This window comes from Chelmon rostratus, chromosome 2 (genome assembly GCF_017976325.1).
Source record: "Chelmon rostratus isolate fCheRos1 chromosome 2, fCheRos1.pri, whole genome shotgun sequence".
NCBI lineage: Eukaryota > Metazoa > Chordata > Actinopteri > Chaetodontiformes > Chaetodontidae > Chelmon > Chelmon rostratus.
In genome coordinates this window covers 19,233,326-19,247,941 of record NC_055659.1, presented here as the reverse complement: position 1 = coordinate 19,247,941, position 14,616 = coordinate 19,233,326, and the positions used below count along the sequence as shown (strand labels likewise).

At 41.6% G+C, this 14,616-nt stretch overlaps 1 protein-coding gene and 1 long non-coding RNA gene across 4 annotated transcripts; one reads left to right on the top strand and one right to left on the bottom strand.

Moving 5' to 3' along the window:
• Positions 1-4,159: 4,159 nt before the first annotated feature.
• On the bottom strand, positions 4,160-6,422 carry il10 (interleukin 10). The gene is made up of 5 exons (XM_041947492.1): positions 6,133-6,422; positions 5,901-5,960; positions 5,588-5,752; positions 4,648-4,710; positions 4,160-4,533 (listed from the first exon to the last, which is right to left on the bottom strand). Exons 1-5 carry the CDS (start codon positions 6,295-6,297, stop codon positions 4,423-4,425), a joined length of 564 nt encoding a protein of 187 aa, XP_041803426.1. The 5' UTR covers positions 6,298-6,422; the 3' UTR covers positions 4,160-4,422.
• On the top strand, positions 5,607-13,659 carry LOC121620738. Of its 3 annotated transcripts, XR_006007590.1 has the most exons (5): positions 5,607-6,413; positions 8,742-8,828; positions 9,788-9,854; positions 10,492-10,647; positions 10,895-13,659. It is a non-coding gene; the product is annotated as an uncharacterized LOC121620738 (long non-coding RNA). The 3 variants fall into 3 exon arrangements; XR_006007589.1 differs by having other exon boundaries at positions 10,526-13,659; XR_006007588.1 differs by having other exon boundaries at positions 10,492-13,659.
• Positions 13,660-14,616: the final 957 nt, after the last annotated feature.

Here is a 14,616-nt window from a genome sequence, read left to right as displayed (position 1 = left end):
ATATTTGACCTTTGCCTCCACACTTGGAGAATTTTTCTTCTCAATCACGTCCCGTGCTATGACTCAGGTTGCCGGGTCGTCTTGGGATTTGTGGCTTAGACACGGAGTGCTCAGACTCAACTCGTGACGAAGATGCTCGCTAGCATGAGTGACTCCTGGAATATACGCATTTGCGTAGCAAAACAGTGCGGTGGCATTGAGTCAACACAGACATTTGCCAACACTGGGTTGTTCAGAGCAGTTTCCCGCTAATGCACGTGGTTATTTCTCCTCAGGTGTTAGACGGCCATAGGCACTCAGCTTCCAGCTTTGAGTGTGACGAAACCTACAGTCATCTCTCTCGTCTGCCGGGTAGCGAAGTGAGAAAGGGTTTAAATGGGGCTGAAGGGGAGTCCCTCTTGATAGTAGTCCTGTGGACGTTCTGCCCCCTTACCCCACCTACAACAAACCTTGGGACGCCCACCCAACATGCTCTTCACAGAAGAAGAGAAGGCCCTGCACCCTTCAGCATTTTACTGTCAGAGGTGGGAAACACTTCGCAGTATAAGAACTCAGAAAGGTACATGTTGTATGCAGCTTCTGAATGCAGTCATCTTAACAGATTAGAATCATCAGATAATTTCCGTTAAGACATTCATTAATTCACAAATATGAAAACGAGTGGTGTTATTTTTTTTCTTGGTTGGAAACTGAAACATATCAGTGTGAACGTGCCTGCATGTCAACCCTGTATGCCCACTTTGAAGGAGAGGGGAAATATGAAGGATGGAGACTTCTAAGCTGAGGTGGCGACACAGTTCTTTGAAGTGGCATGCCATCCCTCTTCTCACACACAAACACACATCCTCTCAGTCACGACGGAGCTGGTCGACCTGCCGCAGACAAGGTAGCAATAGTGAGATGCTGTACTTTACCTCAGCATGAAACCCACAGCTCAGAGTGAACCTTGACAACGTTTTCAGACAGATCAAATGGAAAACCTTTTGTTGTCAGTTTTATATGTACAACAGTGTTTGCTATTCTTTCACATGTGCTGGAAATGAGATCGTTCTTACTGTCTGGTGCCGCTCTGCGTGCATGTCGTGGTTACTGTGGTTGCTTTGATTTTATTCTTTCCTCTGATTGTTTCTGTGCTCATTATTGTAGAAACGCTTCTTTTTTTGAACACATTCTTCATTGTTTCTAAGAAAAGTTGCAGTGGGAAATGACATACGTGTGTGTATATATACACTTATGTATGCGTACATACAGTGAATGCGGTATGTCACCAGGTCCTTTGAAGTGGGACACTGAGGTGCTCTGATAAGAGTGATTGGAGGCCAGGCTCCTTGTGGAAGAGCATTTTGCTGGTGATTGCGCAGAAGAGTTGCCCTCAGCACATAAATATGCCAATAGGCAGTAAGTTAAAATCAACCACACATTACACAAATTGATGCCAAACAGTAGTGACAATAGGAGGCTTTTTTTCTGGCACGTTATAGGTGTTGTGAAATATTACTTTGTCCACATTGGTCAGAGTTTACATGTGTAAACATGGAAATATCTGTGCAATGCCTACAAAGCACCTTTCACTCATCCTGGCATGCCATGAGTCTGATTGAATGATGCAATCATTTTTTGAAGTGTATCATATGCTATATTTGTTGCATATGGACCATTAACTGACTCATACAGTGTGTCACTAAAGCAGTATTATCATATATGTACATCGACAGCATTTCTACTGTGGAACAGTCTAATCTTGTACTTGACTCACTTGTGCGACTTTATGATTCAAAATAATGAATCAGAACGGATGTTTTTCACAGCTTTTGCAACGTTCTGTTTCCTTTTCTCATGGGAGTTTTTAATGTCTCACATTTTGGCTCTTATATATATAGATATAGATATATCGATATGTAGATATAATCTTCCAGGTCTCCACACACACACAAACTAGGAAAAAAGTTTAAACTGCTTTTGTCATTCCAGAAGTCTTTGTTTTGTTTCCCATTTTTTCTGGGTCAAACCATTCAGCAGCTCTTCAGCAATCCAAAAAAAAAAAAAAAAAATGTTAATAACAATGCAAGGGCCTTTTTAAAAAGTACATTTCTAAGATTTAGGGATAAGACCCCCTCCCCAGTGTTTTCGTACGGTGCCTGATTATTACTTGCTGAGTCTTAACTGTTTAAATCTGTGTGCCTAAATAAAGGCAGTGGGGTCTGAACCCAGGACTTTCTTCGTGTGAGGATGCTGAGGGGAAGCCGGCGTGCTGTGTTCGATCCACTTCAGGTATTAAAAATAATCATTTCTGACAGTCCCGATCACTCCAGTGATTCGTCATTTAGCAGAATGTCGCCACAGTGTGGAGGAGCCCATAATAATTTGCTCAAATTTTGAATGATGATACTAATGGAAATGATTTTGTCTTTTTTTTTTTCTCACCTCGCCTCCAAGCCGTAGCTCTGAACGGAAGCATCCAGTCATTACATCACCAGCATGACATGATCTTAACCAGCAAGTCCACAGGCAGGCGAACGTAAACACTGGTTTTAAGGCGACTGAATCAACACTAGTTGAAGAGCTTTTTTTAAGGCATGAGCACAACACTTATCAACATGATTCTTCCTGAAAGAAAACTACTGTTGACACTGGTCAGAATTAAACAGTCATGCTCTATCAGATGAATGATATTTTGCATACGGTACTGTCATTGCTGGAATGATACTATTCAGATCGTCCCACGGTGACTTAACAAGTGACTGATGAAATGTGTTAAGAGTAGTTTCGGTGTAGAGGCCGCAGGGGAGTCAAGTCAGGAAACATACAGGTGCCTTGTCACTTTGCTGTCTGAGTAATGCATGTACGCACATTCAGATGTTATTACAGGGCACAGAGCACCATTCTATGTCTTTTCTGCTGCTTGGCTATGGTGGTGGAAGGAAACCAAGTAACCATTAACTTTAGACCTGTTCTTAACTACAAATTTGAGGTACTTTATGCCACTACCCCACTTCATCTTCAGTGTCAAGTATTACTCTTTTTACTCCGTTACATTTGTCTGACAGCTTTAGTTACTTTTCAAATGACAAAGCATGTATTTCCAAAGTTGGTGATTTTGAACTTGAATGTTTGTGATAAACTGAAGGATTAAATGTTCCTTTAAGGCTTCAGGAAATTCTCCTACTTCTAAAGATAAATAAACTATTTAAAAACCTCTTGGATCAGCTGGAAAATGCATCGTCACGGATTTAAAAACAGGCTGTTTTTCTGAGCTCACAGAAAGTTGACTTTTTAGAGATGCATACTTCTCACAGGACAGCGACGCTACCTTGATGCAACATGAACATGATGCATTGCTGTAGATTAAAATACCCAACAGTATATAAAGTAGTAAAGTAGTGAAAATGAGCTCCACCTTCAACATCTACAGCAGTCAAATGCCAACACACTCATTAATGCAGCTGCAATAATTATCCAAAAACTTGATTAATAGTGAAACTCTGACAGAGGCAGCTATGCTGCACAATGACTAGTTTTGAAACTTCAAGTACGTTTTGCTGATAATACTTTCATGCTCATACTTAGGTTTTGAATGCAGAACTTTTACTCTGAGTGGGATATTTTCACAGTGCTGGTTTACACCCTGCTCAGCTATCAATGTTTTTTGATCCAGCTGATGAATTAAACATCTGCAAAAAAAAAAAAAAAAAAAAACTGCTGTCACCCCTTTTGGCTCATCACTACGAAGAAGGTGACAAAACAGCCCATACAGAAAGTCATATTTGGACATGTTTTAGTGCAGAACTGCTCTATTCCACCCTGTGCATTCGTTCTGTTTTATGATATGTCTGTAAGTGTGATTGCACTTGCAGGCATGTGTATGTGAGTGCTTGTGCAAGTGTGCACGTGCCCCGAGGGCGAGGCTGGTTAGTTACTGTAAATTAAGATACGGCAGGGCCGCTGCTGGTAAGTGATGTATATGGGTCACGTTTGAGGTTAGTGCATGAGCCTTTTGAATTTACGCTTTCACAGTTCCCCGCATATAGACGGCAGTTCTGCAGGATGTGATGTGTTCTGTGCTTTACCAGTCAGCCATTCCTAAAAAATGGCACATGAAAGCAGCTACATCGTCTTGTGAAATAAAATCCAAAGAGTAATTTATTATCAACAAGTCTTTTATTTATCTGTAACAATAAAAACCTAGTTAATAGTTAATCTAAGACTTAGTTAATGTTTAATAAATATATATATATACACATGATAAAAAAAATAAATACAGCTTCACATGTGGTCTGGAAACTTGTCCTTAGGACAAAATATCAAACACATCTGGCAACACTCTTACCACTTTAAAATCATAGATTGAATCCATAAGAGTGCATGGGTTCAGTGACTATTTTTGTTTCCCTGAGGTAAATTTTCATGAGGGCCAGCACGTCTTCAAGCAGTGGCCACGTGGTTTCTGTGCCGCTTAGAGGCCAGATACGACTCAATGTAGTTAAACAGCACATCCAGCTCACCCATGGCCTTAAACAGACCTTTACTCTCCATCTGTGGACAGATGCATGGCTCAGTTTAGCGAAATGATCTGTCAAAATACAAGCATGCACACGCACATTTTCTGAAACATGCTTTCACAATTGCAGAAGAAACCTTGGCACTCACCTGAGTGTAAGTAGAGTTTAGGGTCGTTATGTCGAACTGATCCTTGCAGGAGAAGTAATGTCTCTGTAAGAGGAAAGATGAGGGGTTACCGGCTTTGAGTAGACTAATGCCCTGAATCCATTTTATAATGTTTTTCTGTATCCTTTTTCAGTTCTTTTTCTGTCTCTCTTTTATTTGTGCTGTCTGTAACAACTTAATTTCCCCATCGTGGGATCAATATAGTTTTATCTTATCTCATCATCTCCTGTGACAGCGCCTGCTCTGATAAAGTCTGGTTTGAGTCTGCCAATCCATCAAACAGGAACTGATTGATTGATTGATTGTTGCAAATCAAAAGCATGGTTAGAGCATTGCAAGCTGCATGTCCTCCCCTCTGGTCAATGCACAGTTAGGCACACTGCTGCACTTCAGGAATCACTGACTGATGCAATATTATGGTCTGTCTCTATGAGCCATAACTGAACTCTTCCCTGTCTGTCTTGGTCAGCCACTTGCCTCATATCAAAAACTGCCGGGAATATTTGGACAGTTTTTTGGTTTAGTCCAAACCAGAAGGTGGCTTTGCGGTTTGGCTGTGACAGACATGGACAGCTGGTCACGTGTTTTCCTGGAAGGCACGATCACTTGGGTTGTACGCCGACTTTTACATGCTTATGAGCAACAGTTCGCCCCCACAGCCGGCGCGCTCAAATTTAAGCTTTCAGTGCAATAATTCCTTTGAATTTACAGCAGGAATCCCCATGTTACATCAGTCCATTCGGTTCCTCACTAAATATTCAACAATATCAGAGCGATTTTGCGCAAGGACAGCACAATCATCTTGTAACCAGGCGAATATAATGCCTGCGCACTGCGCACTGAGTGCCTCCGGCAGCGCGCCTTCGCTGCGTATTTACATCTTTACTGCCCTGTAGGCGGAACACGTGCGTCAGCTACTCACACATCTGGTGACATCAGTGTTGAGCTGGTCGAAGATCTGCTGTATGGACTCCATGTGAGGCTTTAAGTCCTGGGTGTCCTCCGTCACTCCGGCCAGGGCCGTTGGCAGCACCGTGTCCAGGTAGAACTGCAGTATGCTGTTCATGGCGTGGCAGGCAAACGGGGTCTGAGGGGGGAGGAAAACACCAGCCCGGTTTTATAATGTCGCTTTTTACCCTTTACTGGTACCTTGTCGGAAACTTAAAACTGGATTAAAAGTGAGAAACGGCGCTCATAACGAATGCACGTCGTGGTGTGTTAGTAGTGAAACTTACTTTGAAAGACTCCTCGACGCTCTGGTTTAGTAGCGCAGTGTCCAAGTCATCGTTTGCTTCCTGCAAACAGAAACAGATCGTGCTCAGCGTGCTGTGAGGCGGTAAGACAGAGATGACAGCGCAGCATCACCTGCAGGCTGCCCGGAGCAGAGCCGCACGGCCGCACGGCCGGCGAAGGATGCTGCAGGCAGCGTCAAGGTGGATGCAGAGTAGGAGCAGTGCTGTTACTCACATAGAAGTCCCGGATGTGTGAATAGTTTATTTTGAGCTTCTTTAGCCGGGCGGGAAAGTCCTCGACGAATCTGCAACACTGGTTGTTGCACACGGGGCTGCAGCAGACAGTGCAGAAGACAGACAGGAGGACCAGGACGGACAGGAGGAGAGCCCGAGGAGTCATGCTGGTGGACGAGCTGCTGAAGGAGAGTGGAGCCTCAGGAGTGCAGATGCTGCTGGCTGAATGGACGCAGAGGATCCCTGATGTCTGAGAGGGGGAGTCTTCTTGGTAGCACCTCGGTGAGTAGATAAGTGTAGAAAAGTGCATATTTTTGGCCCATGTCTTGTCTTAATTTATAGTGAAACTGGGACAGGGAGGAGACTGACAGGAAGAGAAACGGTTAAACATACTTCATACATGCGCCGGGGAATTTTTTTTTTTCAGAATCATGAATTTGATATGGGCCACTCCTCCCACGAGATAGGCTGGTCCTATTCATAGATCTCAAGATCTTCAACTATGAAGGAAAAAAAAAAAATCTGACACAGCACTTATGGAATTTTGATCTTCATCATTTATTACACACACACACACACACACACACACACACACACACACACACACACATAGAGAGAGTTAAATGATGTTCCATTATTATCATTACTTTTAAATAGTTGCTATTGTTGTATTGTTTTCCATTTTACTGTTATTATTATCAGCATTAGTAAGGAGCATCAATTGTAGTAACATGACTACACATAGTCCCATATTCAGTGCAGAACAGTAATGTTGCCCATATACACTAAACTAGCAGCAATATGGAACTAACTAATAGACATTTAAGGGCCAATATTTGAGTTTAAAGTTGCATCAGTAATACATCTCATTACAGTATATTATTCCATGCACTCACAATAACAGAGGAAATAGTGCCACTCAGATGGAAACGACATGAAGTTGTGGTTTGAGTGTGATGACGCTGTGGCTTCCCTCTGTATGATGTCAGACATGCGTAACAAGGCTGACAAGAGTAAAGGCAGGCGGCATCTACTTCGCATGGTCGTCATGGTATTCTTTCTCTTTGATGAGGTTTGTAGATGTAGATGCCGATGTAGGTACATATACATATATGTCAAAGGAGAAATCCCATAGAGAAGTGATTCCGGATGCTTAGTAGTGCCAGCATCTGGGGTGTGTTCCCTTCAGTACTTTTTCTGTTTTGTCCACTTTGTCCACCATCTGCAGTATGTATCTGCGTCTGTTCGGCGTGTCTTAGTACATTCATGTTGGGCAACACTGGTATTTTGAAAAGTGTTGCAGGGGCAATCATTCTCAGTGATTCTGTCTGAATGATAAAGACTTCACAGTCCGTGCAAAGAAACTTGAGGATGATTTGTCCAAGTTCAAGTTCATTCACAGGATGGAGCTTGTGTCATACTGATGATAACACAGTGTGCTTTTCGCAAAATCCCATCAATAAAAAACGAAGGCAACACAGACACATGTGGGAAAACTCTGAGGCGATACTAGAATCAGAGCTTTAATGATAAGGTTTTGAGTTGGTTCTTAAAAAGGCCTGACAGTATGCAAGGTTTAAAATGCCTGGATTCAAACAAATCAGAGAAATAAAGGGACAATACAGTATACATTATAATGAGTATTTCCATTCAGTTCTAATAAGTGTGACACACTACAAAAGGGGTGATGGGGGTTAAAAAAAAACAAGAACAAGTTGTCCAATTAGTTCCCAGAGAATTCTGGAAATTGCGAAATCTAAGTAGCACTGGACTAAATGAACTGCAACAACATGCAGAAAATGAGGTTACTGCACTTGCACAGGAGCCAAACAATGAAAGCTGGCTTGTATACCGGAGGATTAATGTGAAGTTGATGCTACTCTTTATGTGTATCTCTCAAAATGCAACAATGAGAAAATGTAGTTAAAGTAAACATGTTTAGATTTCATGAGCCTTTCAAGCGACATACATATGTGACATATTTAAATAAATGTACATATTTTATATATATATGTGTAAGTATACATATACATAAGTTGAGTCAGCAGTTACCAGTTTATGGGAAACCCCTCTTAGTTTGGCGCTGACTCTGTGAGTGTGTGTGTGTTTGTGCATTTAGCTGTGTGATTTCGTGTGTTTTGTGTAGTTGCATTTTGGATGTTTCTGACAGTCTGCAACAGTTTGTGGCTTTGTTTATGTGTGTGCAAGTGAGATTTTGAGTTTGCTAGTGTGTCACATAGTATTTTTCTAAAGTAACTAATTTTTAGCTGTTCATCAGCTTCTCCCTCACACACATCTAACAAACCGGAAGTGACAAGAGAACCTGCTGAGTAATAAAACCAACACCACATTGTTCATGTTGATGCATTAACAGTGTCACAATGTGACTAGTATTAATAGTTACTAATCACTACTAATTCTGTCTATCATGTGACGTTTATTTTAACCAAAAAAGCAGATCACACAACAGTTGAATTTACATTCTTTACATTCTTTACATGCTGCATTTGCTGTGTGGGTGAGCAATGTTTTCTGTTCTGTGTGTCATCATGCTGTCATGCTTTTCTAATGTGACATAACTAACTGAAGTCACTTTGATTCCTTTTTTAGGTCATAATCCTGTGAGTTAGAAAGCGTGTTGATCCGGCCGGGGCTTCATATCAGCTAGTTAACGTTCACTATGCTCTCAAAGCAGAGGTAAGAAGCCTGTGATAGTTCTCTACCTGCTGATTAACAGTTTCCCTCAGTCAGCTCTTCCAGGAACCGGCATCCCTCTCCTTGCCCCCTTCACACTGCCTCCACAAAACGGGGCCAAAGCTAAATCAGTCAAATCTTATCTTCCAATCTTCTCTTTGTCAATCGCTGAGCAAGTTGATCAGATGCTACTTTGCTGAGGGTGACTCTTTGTTCTTGCTCCTTCACCTCCTCCTAAAGTTGCTGTCGTCACTAGCCAGTGCTCAGAATTGGCAGTCAGCGATATTGCAGCACACTACCTGAAAGCTGACTGCTGATATCAAATCCAGCTGATTCAGCCCCCTGTATGAACATGAATCACAGTGAAACATCAGATTACACTTAACTGAAATGAAAGAATTGGCCAGAAAATTTGATGTGGATGCTGAAAGCTGCCCCGACGGTGAATCCTTGTGCCCTGCGGACCAGATGAGTGGTGTGATGAACTGCAGCTGTGCTGTTACATTTCCTCCACCTGATGTGTGACATTTTGTGCAATTTGTGTGTCTGCACAGTGAAGCAAACCTGCTGCTCTCTCTTTTAGAGGAAATCTATGTCTTTGCAAATAGGTTCACCACATTCCTCTTTCACTTTCACATAGATCGTCTGTTTGACTGCTAATGCATATGTTGTTGTTGTGTGTGTCTAGCATTGAATCCTTCAGAGATCTGTTTCTGTTATTGTTCATTGAGGGGTCTTTGTTCGTGTGAACGAAGCAATAAGCTACAAAAAAAACAAATAAATAAAACAAGAGCAGACTATGAGAAATGTCCTATGATCATTACATCGGGGAGACAGTGTCTCAAGTGGTTGGGTGACAAACAGCTGATATCTGGGTGGGCGGGTGCCCGTCATGAATACTGCAAAATGGAAAAGGCAAAATTCTTGGAGTTTCATCTGTGTTTCCTGTCAATGACCTACAGAGACCCTGGACTTATGATGAATTCCATGATGAAGTCATTTAGGCTTCCTGCCAGTTCACCCATCATGGTAAGTGTGAGCTGTCTTCTGGCTGGCATAAGGCCTACGTCACCCTGTGGATCTGACTAACTATCTGTTGTAATCTCTCCATGTAACTGTGATGGAAATTATCAAATTTTAAATGTAGTATGCAAATGTGAACTTCAGTACCTGTTTAAAAAGATAACCAGAGACTTCCTCAGAAATCCTGTCCTTTCTACAGAACTGAGCAAGCAACATTTGTTGCTGTAACCTCAAACTAAAGTAGCCCTGTCGTTCTGCTGAGCAAACATCTTTGGAGGAGATGAAATTCCAAAAGTCACTCTGTACACAGAGTTCAACCTGGACATTATCAGTACAGTAAGATTTAATTAGTTGAAGCTCTGTGACTGATGCTTCCAAGAGTGTAACGCTTCATCCTCCATACCGTTCTTATGTTTGTTTGGGTTTAAGTGCGTAAGCACAAGCGTGCATATGGCCGTTCGCATATGTGCCTGCGATGGTGTTAACCGCACTTATGTAAGCAGTGCTCGTTGTGACAGCTCATATTTTCCCATGATGCTCGAACATCTGAGTGCTGAATTAGTGAAAGTAAAAAATAGCACAGTTTCTCTGTGCAATTTGAATGATGAATCACAGTTTCATTGTTTTTTGTTCACATTATAAGTTTGGTCTTGGTCTGCCAACCCTCACATGCAAAGCCAGAACCTGGTTCGTCTGAAGAGATCAAAAGAGGAGAGACAGCCCTGATGGCCAGTCATCAAGCTGCTGCTGCTGGTGATGACTGTGCTACACCTGCAGCTGTACTGATCACCACCAGAGGGTAATAATGCAAAGCAGTCACCTGATTCAAACTGATATCTTTCTGATGTTAAATCAGGTCCCCAGATGGTTCGTAAAAATGCCGTACAAAGATCAACATCAGTTCCCTGTGTTTGAACAGAAATACTGTTTATTCTCCAACTGAACAAAGCCCTCAAAGGCAGTGCAGCATTATAGGTACTTAGGAATTTGCTTAGATAGCAGATTATCTGTCAAAACTCATATTGAACCCCTCTGCTCTTGTACAGAAACAGACCTCCTTCCTCCTTTCGGAACGGAAAAGCCATCATACAATCTACTAATCTACTACTTTCTGCTGCCATTATCACCATCATGATTGTGTGTTCTTTGGTTGCATTGACATCCAGGAAGTGTCAGCATCCGAGAGTTTTTGTTTGTAAGTTCCTTGCTGTCTAAATTTGTGAGATATTTAACGTCCTTAGTTGAGTTGAACGGTTGTGACGTTATCAACGCTGTTTGTTCTGTAAAAAAGATGCTGATCTCACTGAGTTCAAGCTCAACTAACTATGGTAACAATAATATCAGAATCAGCAACTTGCTCTGTTTAATAGACATGAATACATGAACATTTAAATTGTGTTAATAATTTAATTAAAAAGATAAATATTAAGACATACATAGTACATAGTACATAAAAAAATTAAAAAATGGAGAATTATTAATTGCAGGTGCTTTAGTGCTGCTGAGTTTCTGTCCTATCATGTGTAACAGTTCTGTCATATTTGAGCCAGATTTAGATTTAGAGCATTTCTGAGTGTAATTAAATTTACTTGATTACAAAATAAGGTTTAAATCAAGTTATTAATGACCTCCAGGCATCAGGCATCACAATGCTAGAAATGTAATAAATTACAGAACCCTTGGGACTGTAGATAACATCTTAATCGATGTGCTGGCTCTGTTTGTGCACGTCACATCTTTTTCTGTTGAGATATTTTTAACTGATCCCTAACATAATAGACAAAATAAAATATTCCCAACAAAATGTTTGTGATTTAGGTATCAAACGTCCATAACTGTTTAAAACTAGTTTATTAGTACAAACGTTAAATTAATTTACTCTACAGCACCCTCTGCAGTCCACTTTGAGAATGTTTGCACACATACACCTTTATAAACGTGTACGAGTATTAATGCAATATAACATTCTGTTATCAAACAACTAATCAGACAGTTGCTGATTGCTCTCCCAGTGCAGCATGAGATGCAGGAAACGGCACGTCTGAGCATCCTGAGAGACACATAAAGGTCAGATCACAGCAGCTCTCACTCAATCATATGATACACTCATGCAGTATGAGTGTGGAGCAGAAGTGAGGATGGATTGCACAAGACTAGCACCTCGTGGGATCAACAACAGAAAGACTCACCTGAACATCCTTCAGCAGCGATCTGTCCGGAAGTTTCACTGCAATCTGTCATGTCAAGACCACAAAAAGAATGAGTTTCTGCAAGTTACCACCCACGTCAAGGTGTCATTGACTTTGGACAAACACACCACACTGTTTATTGAAATTATCTGTCAGAATACACATCCACTGCACAAGCATATTTTCTAGTTGTGCTCTGTCGTTTTACCATTATAGATGCGGTGGGTTTTCACAGTCCTTGAACAGAACCTACCCTGTGAGTACAGTTTAGGTTTGTAATGTGAAACTGCTTCTTGGAGGAAAAGTCATTTCGTTGTATGAGGAACAATAGAACGAGGCAGAAGTCCTCGGTCAGGATTGGTACGCAGCCCGAGAGGCACAGCTCAGGGCAAAAAACTTGCCTCTCTTCCCCATTTGCAAGAACTGGACGATGCACAGTTATGCACGCTCCTGACTGCACTGACTAATGCAATATTACGATCTGTCCTATGAGCCATCGCTGAACTCTTCCCCGTCTGACGCAGTTAGCCACTTGCCTCATGTCAAAAAGTGCAGGGAATATTTTTGTGTGTGGCGATTTTGACGGTTTGTCTGTGACAGACATGAGTGTAGGGTCGGTCAATCACATGCTTTCCTGAAAAGCATGATCACTTGGTTTCGTATGTATCAAAACAGAAACCGACTTATTTATGGATTCATGAGCAACGTTTCACCCTGGTAGTCCATGTGTCAGAGTACAGTAGAGTTGAATTATTACCTGAAATTTGTTTTGCACAACAAACAGTCTGACATAACAGTCAGGGCCAGTATGGTACTTTGTATTTCCTCAATTTAGAGATTAATTATAGATTGCCATGGAGACCATATAGTGGTATTTTTCTTCTGCAAGGTCCTTCTCTTTTTGAGGAGCCAGTTAAACCTCAACACCATCGAATTAGGCTTTCATCTCTTATAGAGAGGACTTCTGATTGAGCTGCACCAATTGTTGGTGAATCAGTTGCTGACGAGTGCTGCAGGTCAGCAGTCATCATCTTCAGAGGAGCTGGGTTAGTGCTCCATGGAAATGTTACTCACATGGTAGACTGTGATCTGGGAAAAGTCCTCTTGCAGCTTCTTGAGCCCGACAGGGAAGCCCTCCACAAATACACAGCACTTGCAGTTGTACGTCGGAGTACAGGCGTTGCTGAAGAGACTCATGAGGACCAGGACGGACAGAAGGAGAGACCGAGGAGTCATGCTGGTGGACGAGCGGCTGAAGTCTTCTGGAGACGGAGGAGAGTGGAGCCTCAGGAGTGCAGATGCTTCTGGCTGAATGGACGCAGAGGCTCCCTTATATCTGAGAGGGGGAGTCTTCTTGGTAGCACCTCGGTGAGTAGGTAAGAGAAGAGGAAGAGAAACGGTTGAGCATTTTCACTCACAATAACAGAGGAAATAGTGCCACTCAGATGGGAACGACATGATATTGTGGTTGTGTGAGTGTGATGATGCTGTGGCTTCCCTCTGTAAGATGTCAGACACAGCAGCTCCTTTCCTCAGGCTGTGAGACTCTGCATAACCAATTGTTCATTTTATTACTTGTTCATCCACTTACATAATTTTTTGTAAGTGGGCCTTCAACTTTCCTTTTGTTGTACAACCCTGTGTTGCACAATGATAAATAAATGAATTTATTAGCATTGTGTGTATAGTTGGTTATTTTTGTTTGTTTGATGACGAAACTCATATTAAACTGTTCTTCTTATTATTATTGAGATACTTGTGCACAGAACTGGAAGGTCATAAAATTATGAATATTTTAAAAAAGTGAGAGTTTTTATTTGTTAACAGTGTAATATTGTGACGTTTTTATTTGTTGCAGTTATTCGTTGCATTCCCTCAACCAAATCTTTATAAACAAAAATAGGTCACATCCAGAGGGCAAATGGTATCGGTTTCGCTTTTCAGTGCTGCAGACTTCATTTTCATAAGCCATGCGGTCAGAATACCAGTGCTGCAGATATTTCTAAGTTCTAAACATCACTGTCCTCTCACGTGCTTTCATTTAAACACTTTGCATCCCAAAGAGGTAAAAGTGTCCAATATTTCACCAAGCAAAGATTGGAGACAATCCAGAGAAACAATTGTACATTTTTGTCATGACCCGTGCCTTGCACGCCGGTTTTCGTTTAGTTTCTCTTGTTGATTCTTGCCATTGCCTCATTTAGTTACTTTTGTCTCAGTCATGCCATGTTTTGTATTAGTCTCTATCCTTGCCATGTCTTGTTTGTATTTTGTTAAGCTTCCCATTGTGTCTTGTCTTTGCCTGGTTTTGGTTACTTCCTGTTTTATTTTGAAGGTTCATGTCATGTGTCTTTGGGTTGCTTTACTTCCTGTGTTTTCCCTCCCGTGTGATTGTCAGATTGTTTCCACCTGTGTCTCATTAGTGTTCCTCCCTAGTGTATTTAAGTCCGTGTCTTCCCTTTGTCCTTGTCGGTTCGTTGTCTGAGAAACAAAAGTCATAGTCCAAGTCTGTGTTCTTGTTATACTTCATGCCATAGTCCCATAGTAAGTGTTTGTCGTGTGATTCCGTGTCAGGTCCG

Coding starts and splice junctions, on each gene's coding strand:
- il10 (XM_041947492.1), bottom strand. CDS start 6,297: ATGACTCCTCGGGCTCTCCTCCTGTCCGTCCTGGTCCTCCTGTCTGTC. Junction 5,753..5,900: donor GCGTCGAGGAGTCTTTCAAA/GTAAGTTTCACT, acceptor CTCCCCCCTCAG/ACCCCGTTTGCCTGCCACGC. Junction 4,534..4,647: donor TAAACTCTACTTACACTCAG/GTGAGTGCCAAG, acceptor ATCTGTCCACAG/ATGGAGAGTAAAGGTCTGTT.